The sequence below is a fragment of the Danio aesculapii genome, chromosome 13 (genome assembly GCF_903798145.1).
Source record: "Danio aesculapii chromosome 13, fDanAes4.1, whole genome shotgun sequence".
Taxonomy (NCBI): Eukaryota; Metazoa; Chordata; class Actinopteri; order Cypriniformes; family Danionidae; genus Danio; species Danio aesculapii.
In genome coordinates, this window is record NC_079447.1 from 48,708,152 (window position 1) to 48,724,563 (window position 16,412).

General features: G+C 36.6%; 1 protein-coding gene across 1 annotated transcript in view; it reads left to right on the forward strand.

The window, feature by feature from the left end:
* Nucleotides 1–16,412, forward strand: part of mcu (mitochondrial calcium uniporter) — a 147,674-nt gene that overhangs the window by 57,385 nt on the left and 73,877 nt on the right. Inside the window, exon 2 of the mRNA XM_056471015.1 lies at nt 5,044–5,157. Within this exon, the coding sequence (XP_056326990.1) occupies nt 5,044–5,157 (114 nt within the window). The remainder of the gene's footprint in view (nt 1–5,043; nt 5,158–16,412) is intronic.

Consider the following 16,412-nt stretch of genomic DNA (forward strand, 5'->3'; position numbering starts at 1 on the left):
GTTTAGCTCAGACTTGCCTCAACACACCTGCCTAAATGTTTCTAGTATGCCTACATAGAGCTTGATTAGCTAGTCCATGTGTGTTTAATTGTGGTTTAAGGTAAAATCTGCTGGACACTGGCCCTCTAGGATTGAGTTTGGGCACCCCTGGTTTAGACACTAGCTAAACCAGGGGTGTCCAAACTCGGTCCTGGAGGGCCGGTGTCCTGCAAAGTTTAGTTTTGACCCCAATCAGACACACCTGGGCTAGCTAATTAAGCTCTTACTAGGGTTTCTAGAAACATCAAGGCAGGTGTGTTGAGGCAAGTTGGAGCTAAAATCTGCAGGACACCGGCCCTCCAGGACAGAGTTTGGGCACCCCTGGTCTAAATCAACCAACCCGATTAAAAAAGATTGTTCAGACACTTCCCTTTTAGTGTGTAGTACCCATCAGATGATCACTGAACAGGCTGCAAGTGTGCCGCCTAGAAGAGACCACTTCAATAACATCGCATAAGTGCATATCACCAACTTTTCCCTTGAAAGTGCACTAGACTTCCAGAAATGACTCTAAATCAGGAATGCCCAAACACGATCCTGGAAGGCCGGTGTCCTGCAGAGTTTAGCTCAGACTTGCCTCAACACACCTGCCTAAATGTTTCTAGTATGCCTACATAGAGCTTGATTAGCTAGTCCATGTGTGTTTAATTGTGGTTTAAGCTAAAATCGGCTGGACACTGGCCCTCCAGGACCGTGTTTGGGCACCCCTGGTTTAGACACTTGCTTTTATTTGTGTGTAGTAACTGTCAGATGGTCAATGAACAGGTGAACTAGTGAACTATCACTATTGTTTTACCTGAAAGTGCACTAGATTTCCTGAAATGACTCTTAATCAATCAACCAGATTAAAAAAGATGGTTTAGATCAGGGGTGCCCAAACTCGGTCCTGGAGGGCCGGTGTCCTGCAGAGTTTAGCTACGACTTGCCTCAACACACCTGCCTGGAAGTTTCTAGTATGCCTACATAGAGCTTGATTAGCTAGTCCAGGTGTGTTTAATTGTGGGTGAAGCTAAAATCTGCTGGACACTAGCCCTCCAGGATTGAGTTTGGGCACCCCTGGTTTAGACACTTGCTTTTTATGTGTGTAGTAACCGACAGAAGGTCACTGAACAGGCTGCAAGTGTGTCGTCTAGAAGAGACCATTTCAATAACTGCATAAGTCCATATCACTAACTTTTCCCTTGAAAGTGCACTAGATTTACAGAAATTACTGTAAACCAGGGGTGCCCAAACTCGGTCCTGGAGGGCCGGTGTCCTGCAGAGTTTAGCTCCGACTTGCCTCAACACACCTGCCTGGAAGTTTCTAGTATGCCTACATAGAGCTTGATTAGCTAGTCCAGGTGTGTTTAATTGTGGTTGAAGCTAAAATCTGCCGGACACTGGCCCTCCAGGATTGAGTTTGGACATTCCTGATTTAGAAACTTGCTTTTTGTGTTTGTAGTAACCGTCAGATGGTTACTGAACAGGCTGCAAGTGTGCCGTCTAGAAGAGACCCCTTCAATAACATGACTTAAATGCATATTGCCAACTTTCCTCAAAGTGCTCTAGATTTACAGAAATGACTATAGATAGTAACTGAACAGATTCCAAGGGTGCTGCCTAAAAGAGACCACTTCAATAGCATTGCATAAGTGCATATCGCCTATAAGTGCACTTGTATTGTCAAATTTTCCCCTTGAATGTGCACTAGATTTCTGGGAATTACTCTAAATCAACCAACCAGATAAAAAATGATTGTTCAGACACTTCTCTTTTTGTGTGTAGTAACCATCAGATGGTCACCGAACAGGCTCCAAGTGTGCCATCTAGAAGAGACCACTTCAATAACATTGCATAAGTGGATATCGTCTATAGGTGCATATTGCCAACTTTTCCCCTTGAAAGTGCACTAGATATCCTTAAATTACTCTAAACCAACCAACCCGATTAAAAAAAAAAACATTCAGACACTTCTCTTTTAGTGTGTAGTAACCGTCAGATGGTCACTGAGCAGGCTGCAAGTGTGTCGTCTAGAGGTAACCACTTCAATAGCATTGCATAAGTGCACCAAATTTTCCTCCCTGAAAGTGCACTAGATTTCCTAAAATTACTCTTAACTAACCAACCAGATTAAAAAAGATTGTTCAGACACTTCCCTTTTAGTGTGTAGTAATCATCAGATGGTCACTGAACAGACTGCAAGCGTGCCGTCTAAGAGAGAGACCACTTCAATAACATTGCATAAGTGCATATCGCCAATGTAATGAAAGTTTTGATGAGGTGATTTGAAAGCGGGAAATCCTCTGTCTACGCAGGGCGAGGGCTAATTGGCTCTGTCATGGATGAGTGGCCGAGAGGTTTCGCCCGCGCCTCAGACTCTTGTCACTTCAACAAAATGATTTAGTTGCTCACATTGACTGTCCTGTCAGTACTTCCTGTTTAAACACTGGCGACACAACAATTTGAAACCTCGTCTCCGGCTCCGCAAACACTAGCCTATTATTTTCCCTCTATTACTTTTCTTTCTCCTCCCTGCGCTGATGGACGTGACACCTCTTTATCTATCACTCTAGGAGCTGTACAGATCCACTGCAGAAGTCGAGAGCGATGGGCTCGGTGCCTGCATTAACTTAAGATAAGAGCTTTGCAGACATTGGAGTCCTTGACCCCGCTCAACCTGTGCTACATCTCGCCTACATATTCCCTCACATCCGCACACCGTCCCCTGCTGCTTCCTGCCTCTTTGATGCGACACGCCACCTGCATCTGTCTGCAGTGCTGAGCTATTGCATAATTAATTGCCAATGTTTGTAAGTGGCCGTAATTGGATGGGAAACAGCTGCTATATGATGAGTTAAATGAAAGGAGGTGTGTTTGTGTAGGTTGTAATGGGTCAAACTTTCAGCTCGTGGGATACGTGGTGAACAGTGGTAACATGGTAAATTCTTGGTAGATTGCTATACTCATAAAATGATGTTTGCTGTTTTGTTCCAACCACTTATTTTCAATGAGCTGAAGCAACAGAATTGTTGATATTTGTAAAAATTATTTCCCAAATGATGTTTAACAGAGCAAGGAATTTTTCCACAGTATTTTCTATTATATTTTTTCTTCTGGAGAAAGTCTTATTTATTTTATATTGGCTTGAATAAAAGCTATTTTTTTTTCTTACCATTTTAAGCTCAATATTATTAACCCCTTTAAGATTTTTTTCCGTTTGTGTACAGAACAAACCATTGTGTCACTTTAAGCTGAAAATATCCAGTAAAATAGTTTGTACCGTCATCAAAGAAATCATAAAGATAAGATAAAAGAAATCAGTGTATAGAAATGAGTTAGTTTAGAAATGTGGAAATCTCCGTTAAACAGAAATTGTGGAAAAAATATACAGAAGGGCAAATAATTCTGACTTCAACTGTAAAAGTGTAAAAACTGAGCCAACTTAATTCCTTCATGTTGTCCCAACATAAATAGATTTGTTTGTGGAACAAAGCATTTTTTTTACAGCGTATTAAGTACAACTTTGCAAAAATAATAGAGTATTTACTAACTAACTAACTAGCTAACTAACTAACTAAGCTTGCTTGCTCACTAACTAAGTTGTTTACTTACCTACTTACTTGCCTACTTACTTTACTTACTTCGTAATTTATTTCACTTACTTCGTTATTTACTTTGTTATTTACTTATTTATTTACTTCGTTATTTATCTACTTTACTTGCATACTTCATTATTTGCTTACCTACTTCGTTATTTACTTCATTATTTACTTACCTACTTTGTTATTTACTTCATTACCTACTTACTTACCTACTTCGTTATTTACTTTATTTACTTACCTACTTCGTTATTTACTTACTTATCTACTTACATCGTTATTTACTTACTTTACTTACCTACTTACATCGTTATTTATCTACTTTACTAGCATACTTCGTTATTTACTTACCTACTTCGTTATTTACTTCCTTACCTACTTACTTACCTACTTCATTATTTACTTACTTTGTTATTTACTTCATTATTTACTTACCTACTTCATTATTTACTTACTTTGTTATTTACTTCATTATTTACTTACCTACTTCGTTATTTACTTACCTACTTACTTCATTATTTACTTTATTTACTTACCTACTTCGTTATTTACTTCCTTACCTACTTACTTACCTACTTCATTATTTACTTACTTCGTTATTTACTTTATTTACTTACCTACCTACCTACTTCGTTATTTACTTACTTACCTACTTATCTACTTACATATTTCGTTATTTACTTACTTTACTTACCTACTTCGTTATTTATCTACTTTACTAGCATACTTCGTTATTTACCTACCTACTTCGTTATTTACTTCCTTACCTACTTACTTACCTACTTTATTATTTACTTACTTCGTTATTTACTTCATTATTTACTTACCTACTTCATTATTTACATACTTTACGTACCTACTTACGTCGTTATTTATCTACTTTACTTGCATACTTCGTTATTTACTTACCTACGTCGTTATTTAGTTCATTATTTACTTACCTACTTTGTTACTTCCTTACCTACTTACTTACCTACTTATTTACTTCGTCGTTTACTTCGTTATTTAATTCGTTATTTACTTCGTTATTTAATTCGTTATTTACTTCGTTATTTACTTATTTAATTACTTATTTACTTCATTATTTACTTATTTATAATAGTGGTTTGTTCTGTAGACGATCCAAAAAACATATATTGCTTAAGGGGGATAATAATATTGACCTTAAAACCTTTTTTTGTAGTCGAAATAAAACGAATAAAAGTTTTATTTTGACTACAAAAAAAGAAAAAAAATTATAGCAAATAATGTAAACAATTCTTTACTCTTTTAAACATCATTAATGAATGTTTGGAAAAAGCAAAAAAATAATAATAATAATAGTTCAAAGGAGGGTGAATCATTCTGACTTCAACTGTACATAACCAAACACTTGATACTCTGACAGTTCTGATACTGATATTCTCCATTTCCTCCATTCCTGCAGGAGGCGCTGTCCATGTCTCTTGGTGGACACCAGACTGTCAGGAGAGCGCACGGTCTGAGAACAGATGCCCGATCTGCTCTCTTCTGCCACCCCAGTGCCACTCTGACAGCCCAGGTGAGTGATTTACTCTTTATGATATATTCACAGCCAAGGCTACACTTGAGAGATGTTTATAAGCCGTGTCCCAAATGTTGACCACAAACTGTTTCACGCAGACTCAAAGTAAAACATTGCTAGAGATGGTACTGTAAAGTACAAGCGTACACCAACAACATATAAAGGGTTGTACTATTTTGTTTTTTTCATGGCAAGGTTGACATTTGCATGGAATTGCTCATATGTGAATACATTTGCCAGCGTTTTATCATGTAGTGACATTTCGCATGTACCCCAGCCTTAAATAAGTATTTAAAAGCAGTTTTATAGTCTTCACTAATGAATACCTAAAGCAAAACTCATCTAAATGTGTCCTTTTGAGTAGGAACCATTATATTGTATGTGAAGGAACCATCGGTTGTGCATTGACAGTGTATTCCCCTGGGTGGAACTTACAAAGCTTGGCTCCATGTAAAGACTTTGCATCACGTTGCATCATATTTGCATCACATCCTTTCCATCCGTTTCACTTGCAGATGTTCTCATGCGGCCGCTGTACGTTTTAAACATTAATTAGACTTTTATTTCACTATACATTTTTAAAATCAACGTTTATTTATTTTTCCCAGTCACCAGAGAGCAAAAGTTGACATTTTTAGACTATAAGCAGCATTCAAAATATAGTAAAACTGGGTCTCATGTTCATTCCATGTTAAAAATAACCATTAATATACATTTTAAAGGGTACTTATTATGCAAAAATCACTTTTACGAAGGGTTTAAACATGAATATAACCAGCCTCTAATGGTAATAAGGTATTTTATTTTCTATAATCGCACTTGATCAAAACAGTCTGCAGAAACACTTTGATTGACATTCTCCCTTTGTATGTGTCATCAGATGGGGAAAGCGTATTGTTTTACTATCAGAGATGCGCAGATTAGCTCACTGAATCTGCTGTTAATATCCACGGTGACCTATCATCACGCCTAAAACACTGAATTAAATTATTAAAGTGACGATCGGATACATAGATAACATTTACATTTAGTCATTTAGCAGACGCTTTTATCCAAAGCGACTTACAAATGAGAACAAGGAAGCAATTTACACAACTATAAGAGCAGCAGTGAACAAGTGCTATGGACAAGTTTCAGGTGTGTAAAGTCTAAGAAGCAAAGCATTAGTAATGTTTTTTTTTATTTATTTTTATTTACTTGCCTACTTCGTTATTTATTTACCTACTTCGTTATTTACTTGCCTACTTTATTTACTTCCTTAACTACTTACTTACCTACTTCATTATTTACTTCGTTATTTACTTTACTTACCTACTTTACTTACCTACTTCGTTATTTACTTGGTTATTTACTTCATTATTTACTTACCTACTTCGTTATTTACTTCCTTACCTACTTACTTACCTACTTCATTATTTACTTACTCCGTTATTTACTTTATTTACTTAGCTACTTTACTTACCTACTTCGTTATTTACTTACTTACCTACTTATCTACTTCGTTATTTACTTACTTTACTTACCTACTTACATCGTTATTTATCTACTTTACTTGCATACTTCGTTATTTACTTACCTACTTCGTTATTGACTTCATTATTTACTTCGTTACTTCCTTACCTACTTACCTACTTCATTATTTACTTCGTTGTTTACTTTATTTACTTCGTTATTTACTTATTTACTTCGATATTCACTAACCTACTTCATTATTTACTTCGTTATTTACTTATCTACTTCATTATTTACTTTGTTGTTTACTTTATTTATTTCGTTATTTACTTACCTACTTACCTACTTCGTTATTTACTTCGTTATTTACTTTTTTTACTTATTTACTTCATTATTTACTGATTTATAATAGTGGTTTGTTCTGTAGACAATCCAAAAAAATATTTTGCTTAAGGGGGATAATAATATTGACCTTAAAACCTTTTTTGTAGTCGAAATAAAGCTAATAAGACTTTCTCCAGAAGAAAAAAAAATTATAGCAAAGAATGTAAACAATTTTTTGCTCTGTTAAACATCATTTGGGGAATGTTTGAAAAAGCAAAAGAAAAAAAAAAATTCACAGGAGGGGGAATCATTCTGACTTTAACTGTACATAACCAAACACTTGATTATTAAAGTGACGATCGGATACATAGATAACATTTACATTTAGTCATTTAGCAGGCGCTTTTATCCAAAGCGACTTACAAATGAGGACAAGGAAGCAATTTACACAACTTTAAGAGCAGCAGTGAACAAGTGCTATAGACAAGTTTCAGGTGTGTAAAGTCTAAGAAGCAAAGCATTAGTAATGTTTTTTTTTTTTTTTTTGAGAGAGAGTACAGTTAGTGGTATAGAGAGGCAGTTACAGATTAGGAAGGAAAGTGGAGACTAAATAGTTGAGTTTTTAGTCGTTTCTTGAAGACAGCAAGTGACTCTGCTGTTCTGATGTAGTTAGGGAGTTCATTCCACCAACTGGGCAGATTGAATGCGAGAGTTCGGGAAAGTGAGTTCTTCCCTCTTAGGGATGGAACCCCGAGGCGACGTTCATTCACAGAACGCAATTTCTGGAGGGTACATACATCTGCAGAAGTGAGAGCAGATAAGGAGGAGCAAAGCCAGAGGTCGCTTTGTAAGCAAACATCAGAGCTTTGAATTTGATGCGAGCAGCAACTGGCAGCCAGTGCAAATGGGTGAGTAGCGGAGTGACATGTGCTCTTTTGGGTTCATCAAAGACCACTCGTGCTGCTGCGTTCTGAAGCAGCTGAAGAGGTTTGATAGAATTAGCTGGTAGCCCGGCTAGTAGAGAGTTGCAATAATCCAGTTTGGAGAGAACAAGAGCTTGAACAATGAGTTGAGCTGCATGTTCAGATAGGAAGGCTCGGACCTTTCTGATGTTTAAGAGTGCGAATCTGCAAGATCGAGCAGTTCTAGAAATGTGCTCAGAGAAGTTTAGTTGGTCATCAATCGTTACTCCAAGGCTTTTTACCATTTTGGATTCAGTAATGGTTGCCCCATGCATCTGGATTGAAAAGTTATGGTGTAGAGTCGGGTTGGCAGAAACTTCAAGCATTTCCGCTTGAATAATAGATAAACCTACATGTGCGGGCGAGTGGCGGGTGGATGATTAGTATGAAGCCGCGGATTCGGGTGTCATTTCAGCTGATCCGCGCATCTCTATTCCACATACTCGCGCTGATATTTTTCTATTATGTTGTATCGCAGTTGGTCAAACCATGATTTTTAGAGTTGTAGGCTCATGTTAACCTGTGCTTTTGGACTCGTGTTAACCTGTGTCTACGAAGTCACACACGAGCTGATATTGGTCCGGTGTGTGGGACATTCCGCGTCACTTCCGGTGTGTGGTACATTCCGCGTCACTTCCGGTGTGTGGTACATTCCGCGTCACTTCCGGTGTGTGGTACATTCCCTTTCTGTAATTGTAAAATAGTTTCGGGACTAGTAAAAGTGTTTTGCCTCTTAATTTTTTTTTCTAAAATGTAAATTTGTTTCGTCCTTTGTTAAAATCGTTTTTCCTGTGTAATTGTGTGTTATTATCGGTAAAAATGTTTTCCAAAATGTAAATTTGTCTCGAGCTTCGTAAAGTGTTTCACACTTTGTAATGTTGTTTGCACTTCCAGGCCACCATACATAAGAGACTTGTGTTACATGACAAAAGGGGGATAGTAGGTCTCCTTTAAGGTTTGAGCATTCATCTCTAATGAATGATGATTCTGACTCCTGGAAGCTTTTTATTTTGCCCTGCGCAATTTAGTTCTGAAGCTCAATCCCAGCATAATGGAATTGATGTCTCCTGCATGATCATTTCATTCTGGCTCCTACTCATTGTAATTCTCTTTGACAGGGGATCAATTGAGGTGAATCTATAGGAGAAACATTAGGATTGAGTTTTATTTATTTCTTTTTTTCCCCTTTCTGCAATGCTGGTTGGCTTTGCTTAACCACTGAGGCGTTCATTTGATATTAAAACCTCCCTGTAAGGGAAAGTGTTTCACATACTTCAAATACTGTAGGGATGCATATCTTCTTCCTGCCAGTGTGTGTGGCATGAAAAATGTATGATCAGAGGAGGATATTTGTTGTGAGAGTGCTCGCCGTGATTCTTGCTGGTGCATTATGTTTTCTGTATGTGTGTGTGTGTGTGTGTGTGTGTGCAGTTTGATTATTGAAATAAGGAGAAAAAAAATGGCATGACCTTTAGAGACGTCCCGTTTTCAGAGTGTTGAGTGGGAAATGAAGACGTTCTCGTTCCTACCCGAGGGATTTGATGAAGGAATAGATTATCGCACATTATCAACCTCTTTAGGATAGTAGAGAGACTGCAAAGACATCTTTTTTTCTCCTTTCACCTTTTTCTTTCAAGCTGTTTTTTTATTCTTACTGCCGCAAAGTGCTTTAATAGAAGGGAAAGAGCATGTACACTCTCAGAAATAAAGGTACGAGAGCTGCCACTGGGGTGAGACCTTTTCAAAAGGTGCATGCCGGTGCTTAAAGGTTTCATATTGGTACCTCAAAGGTATATTTTAGCACCTGAAAGATTTTAAGAGGTACACTTTTGTACTTTTTAGGTACTAATATGTATCCTTGAGGTATTAATAAGGACCCTTTAGTTAAAATGTATACCTTTTGATACGGTACCACCCTAGTGACAGCTCACCTACCTTAATTTTTGAGAGTGTATTGTACAAAGATAAAGTACTGTAAATGGTAAAGGTAAATTGTCATGATCACCTCTAAACCTCTCAGTTATGGCCCGTTTCCATTGAGTGGTACGTAGAGCTGCGCGATTCTGGCTAAAATGAGAATTGCGCTTTTTTTTGTTGCTTAAAATCGAGATCACGATTTTTTTCACGATTCTCCAGATGTAAAATAAAGATTAATATGAGTAGGCTATTATTATTGTGAATTCTCAAACATGGTAAAACAACAATAATAATAGATGTAGGTCTGCTGTTGGTTAAAATGCTAAATTTTGTATAGACTTGAAATGGACATATTTAAAGTCTGTTCAAGTCCAGGTCATTAATGCACAGTAAAGTGATGACCAAAATACAATTGTTCATAATTCTGAAGTTGAATTATGTTTGAGATATGTTTGAAATCTGTCTGACAGCATTATTACACCATTTTGTTTTTCTCCACTGGTAAAATGAGACATTTGTAATTATTAGATTCCCTCCTGCATTATATTCAACATTACGTAGGCTATAGTTATACTGACACTGTTAAACATTTATTCTCATGCACAACACTCTGTTCGCTAAGAAAAACATACTAAATGCTTGTTGCAATCATAACTCTAAAATGCGATATGATCACTGAAATGACGTGCGCGCTTTCGGTTTCATTTTCACTCCTAAATGCGGTTCATACTTCCCGCGCGGCTCCTAAACGATCACTTTGTGCCACAAACTGAATGTTATTTACAACTTGAGTAGCTGTTATTCACAGCCTGTGCAGGTTCTGTTCACTAAAGTAAACTTTATTCATAGACGTGCGCCCGCTCTCTCTGTGGTAACCGTTCACAGTCAGCTGACGTCTCGCGTGATTTCGTGGCCGCGAATAAATCATTACCTGAAGACAGAAATGACATTTTTGGGTGAATCATACCTTATAAATACAGTATGTGACTCTTTCAACACCATTTGGAAGTGTCCATGTTGCTAAGCTATGTATATAAAGCAATGTGAAGACTTGTGCGGCTGCCTTTTGCTTCTCTCCTGAACTTGAAAATATGATTGGCAGAATCATAGAAATGCTGGCTTAAGATCGTCTAGGGCAGTGTTTCCCAACCCTGTTCCTGAAGGCACACCAACAGTACACATTTTCAACCTCTCCCTAATCAAACACACCTGAATCAACTCATCAGAAGATTAGAAGAGACTCTAAAACCTGACGTTAATGGGTCAGATAAGGGAGACATTCAAAATATGTACTGTTGGTGTGCCTCCAGGAACAGGGTTGGGAAACACTGGTCTAGGGGGTCGAATCGAGATCGCGATCTTCTTTCGATTAATCGTGCAGCTTTAGTGGTGCTGTACTGATCGGTGCGCTTTTATAGCCGTTTTCACTGTCAAAAGCGAATCGTACCGCACCACTTTTTGGGTACCCTTTCCAAAGGGTACCTAGCACAACAAAAGGGTACCAAAAGGCAGAGCAAGACGCGCAGCTGATTGCTATTGGTTTACAGAGATGCGTCACTAGCTCTTGCACAAGCAAGGAGAACGAAAACAAAGGAAGCACCATTTTTAAATACACAGCCGAGACATTACATCGTAATAATATATACATAAAACAAGCCTTGTCGTCGTCTTAATGAACAGCCACAAAGCCAAGAAGAGCAGGATCTACCGTTTGCCCTGTTGTTGTTTATAAGATGTCCAAAGCGCGAGCGGTTTCGCTTTCTTGAGAGAGCTTGCGTGCGCGTCTATTTGAAATAACGAACTTCTTGAGCTGATGATAATAACGTGCGCGTGATTATTGAAGAGCTTCTGACATCCAATCCTTTCAGAAACGGACAAACGTGAGAGTGATGCACAAAAAAAAGGAGCGAATGATTCTTTCAGCAACCTAACACATGAACAATCTGCCATGTTTAACTATTATCATCACCCTTTAGACTATTAGGAACTCAGATTGACAGAATTACTTTCTAACAGAGAGTTACATGTGCTGATGAAGATTAAAGATGCAGATGAGGGGTTTGCACTGACTGTAGGCTACATATTGTGTGTTGTTTTTGAACCCAAATAAGGACTAAATGTATGCTGTGTGTAGTTATCCTGTAATTGGCAACATATCGTCGACTGTAAGGGTCTGTATGCGTTCATATTTCTCTTTTTTTACAGTGTGAACATACTTCAAGGTATTTTCAAGATCAAAAGATAACTTCATTATGCCTGTTAATATCAAGCACAATGCTATACAATCTAAAAACGAATGATATAAAACAAAACACACGCAGTACCTATGCTGTCATCATTTTTGACATTACAAAAATAGCAACCGTCCCAAAAATAGAATCATCGTGTATTGATGTTGCTTCGGTTAGGACGTGAACTCCAACAGCTTTCCATGTTAATCAGACTATCAAGTTCACATTGACATCCATACAGAAGATGTACAGGCTGCTTGAACTGTACAGACTGATTGAATAATCAATAACGTTTTTCTTCCATATGCTGATATACATGAACAGACTAGCTGAATCATATGTGGTTTCTCAACTCTTGGCATTCATAAGCAGTACTGATCATACATTCTCAGTGTAATCATGTGCAATACACTCATTATGCGTAGAAGTTATATTGCATTGTTATATTTTAAACCATAAGTGTCTTCTAGACCATTTTGAAGGATGTAAACAATAACAATAGTCCAAACGTACTGTATTTCCTGTTACATTTTAAATTTCCATAGCTTCTGAGAGTCCAAAAAGTTCCACATATTGATAAATAATGTTATGATAGTCGTTATTACATCAAGTTATTGATGAATCGACTCTTGTTACAGTCATGAAGTAGTTTGACAACAAGCAGGAACATGACAACAGTGAAATGGTCCATAGTAATGTTATTGCCTGTTTGTTGTATAATTAATGTTAGGTTGAACTATCATGCAAATTATTATGTCATTATATGAAGTACTTGAATACATGTATACAATATTTACAGTCAAAATGCATTTAGAAGATGATTTTTAGCGTGGCACGGTGGCTCAGTGGTTAGCACTGTCACCTCACAGCAAGAAGGCCGCTGGTTTGAGTCCTGGCTGGGCCAGTTGGCATTTCTGTGTGGAGTTTGCATGTTATCACTGTGTTTGCCAGTACTGGGTTGCAGCTGGAAGGGCATCAGCTGTGTAAAACATATGTTGGAATAGTGGGCGGTTCATTCTGCTGTGGCAACCCCTAATAAATAAGGGACTAAGCTGGAGGAAAATAAATGAATAAAAAAATGACTATTATCCAAAAACAAATGGCCAAATAAGAACAAGGCATTTAATCAAAGTTGTTATACATCGTGATGGGTTGATTTTTTTTCAGTCAAATTGAGTGGAGGGAAAAAGATTTTAGACAGCAAATATATTTTTATTTATTAACTTGATATTTTTGCTTCTAGAATGAATAAGCGTCCACTGATTCAGTACCCTGAGCAGGTTTTGAGCGTGAATTTGTTGTATTGGGTTGAGGTTGGGAAGAACTATTGTAATAATGTTCCTAAAAAGAAGAATAATAACGGTCAGAATTATTAGCCCCCCTTGAATTTATTTTTCTTTTTTAAATATTTCCCAAATGATGTTTAACAGAGCAAAAAAAAATTTCACAGTATGTCTGATAATGTTTTTTCTTCTGGAGAAAGTCTGATTTGTTTTATTTTGGCTAGAATAAAAGCAGTTTTTAATTTTTTAAAATGCATTTTAAGGTCAATATTATTAGCCCCTTTAATATATATATATATTTTTTCAACTTTCTACAGAACAAACCATCGTTATACAATAACTTGCCTAATTACCCTAACCTGCCTAGTTAACCTAATTAACATAGTTAAGCCTTTAAGTGTCTTGAAAAATATCTAGTCAAATATTATTTACTGTCATCATGACAAAGATAAAATAAATCAGTTACTAGAAATGAGTTATTAAAACTATTATGATTAAAAATGTGCTGAAAAAATCTCTCCGTTAAACAGAAATTGGTGGAAAAAAATAAACAGGGGGGCTAATAATTCTGACTTCAACTGTATATCGAAAAATGATAGTTATTGGGATAATAGTGTATGCAATATGTTTAAAACAGAGATGTGAATAAATTCAGCTTATGTTGTGTGCAAAGCATTTTTTATTTGACCAGTCAGATTGGCAACTTTGAGTTGAAATAAAATACCAATGTACTTTACTCACCAAAGTGAGAAACATTTAAAGTAAATAGAATCTGAATGGTTTTCGGTCACTCATCAAGAGCCAGTTGAGTGAATCAGGAAGTGTGTGATGTGGGTTTCTTGAGTAATTGAAGACCAATAGTCCTGTGTTTTGAAACTTGCTGATATGATTAGTTAATTAGTAAAGATTTTTTGTTGTTTTTGGCCTTTGTTATATCAGCAGAACAACTGAAATCAATTGGTTGGTTACAAATTAACCAAAGGCGTGTGATCGGGGGTAGAATCCAAACTCTTAAATGTATCAGTGCCAAAATAGAGCGTTTTATTGCAATACAATAAAAAGACCTTTTTATTAGTCTTTAGATATTTTCCAAATGGTGGAAATTCCCACAGTATTTTCTATAATATTTTTTCATCTGGAGAAAGTCTTATTTGTCTTATTTTGGCTAAAATAAAAGCAGTTAAATAATAATATTAATAATATTATTAATAATAATAATAATAAATAAATAAAACATTAAGGTCAAAAATTTTAGCCCCCTTAAGACGAAATTTGTGTTCTTCGAATTTTGTCTACAGAACAAAACATCGTTATACAATGGTTTGCCTAAATACCTCAACTTGCCCAGTTAACCTAACTACCATAGTTAAGCCTTTAAATGTCACTTTAAGCTGTTTAGGTAAATCAGTTATTAGAAATGAGTTATTAAAACTATTATGTTTAGAAATGTGTTGAAAAAAAATCTTCTTTCTGTGGGGAAAAAAAATGGGGAAAAATATACAGGGGGGCTAATAATTCAGACTTCAGCTGTATATATTTTATTTTATTATAATTTATTATTATTTGTGTTATATACTTTATAATAAAAATCTGTGGATTGGAAAATATAAATGTATGCTAAAGTTCATTCAAAGAATCATTAAACTGAACTGTTCGCCAAACAATTAACATTTTGTCATCCCTTGTTACAAAGCTGTTTCAATTTGAGCACAAAGGAGGATATTCTGAAGAATGTTGAAAAAACACTCATTGACTTCCATAGTATTTTTATTTTTTGTTCCTGCTGTACATTTCAATGGCTGCCTTCTTCTTCTTCAGAATTCTTCAGAGTTTCTTGTTTTGTGTTCATCATGCTGAAGAAGTAAATTCAAGTTTAGAACTGACGAAGCATGAGGAAAGTTTCACTTTTGGGTGAACTACCTCTTTATGAGTACCAGATTGAGCAAACCACCATACTTTTTGTTTTGTGCATAAATTACCCACGGCACCTTTTTCTTGAAAATCCATGTAAACCGGAAGCTGCTTTTTTTTTCGTATTGTGATGCAGTTCCTAAAGAGTCTGAATATTAAAGGGCGCTGTCTTAGCAGGGTGTTTTCACACCCCTAGTTTGAAAAAAAGCAGGACAGTGGGTGAGTCCAGCTTTGTTTAGGTGAGAGTGTCAAGTAGAGAAAGAGGGAAGGGTTTGCATAAAAAAAGGAGTTTCATTACGTAAACTACAGCTGATTTTCACACAGCAACACAGACGCAGAGGAGACAGACAGTGACTACGTTTACATGGACATCAGTAATGGAATGATTTGCCTTAATGTGAATAAGACAATAATATGATGATGGTGTTTACATGAGTTGCTTTATGAATGTTCCTTTCATGATGCCCTTTTACATGTTATTGCACATAATTCGTCACCGCGCTCTCCACGTTACCTCTGGAGTCATGTCATTTCAGGTGTTTTATTCAGTTTGGCACTTTCACTTTCATTTTTGGAAATTTCATGCATGTCCTCTGTGATAAACGAGACATTGGATGCGAGGAACTGTTGGAAGAGTGTAGTTTTAATGGAATTTGATATCGCACAAATGAGAGAAAAAACCCCATCTGCATTTCTTGGTAGAAACACAGCCATGTGCGTATAGACTATCCTGTCACAAAATGCATTAAATCCTACGCGACAAAAATCCTACACCACGGTAATGGTTTGATTAAGGTGTTTACATGTTAACATTCGGAAAGCAGCATTTACAGCGGATCCTTCAGTCCAAAATGTTGTAGTGATATTAATGTACTGTAACGAAATCATAGGTATGTCTTTAAAACTGAAAGTACTGCTGACGATACTAGCTAACTTTGCCTCTGAATAAACATAAACAAAGGATAATGATCGCACACTTAACAAATTTGTAGAGACAGGAAAAAATCAACACCAACTGGAACCGCGTCTTTTATTAAAAGTAGATGAGTGGCGAATCCGGATTTCACTATTTCAAGATGCGAAAAGTTCTCGGGTAAAAAAAAAAAAAGTACCTTACGAACATATTTTTGTTGCATGTTAGCAGACCACTGTAATCCACACATGAGTCCAGC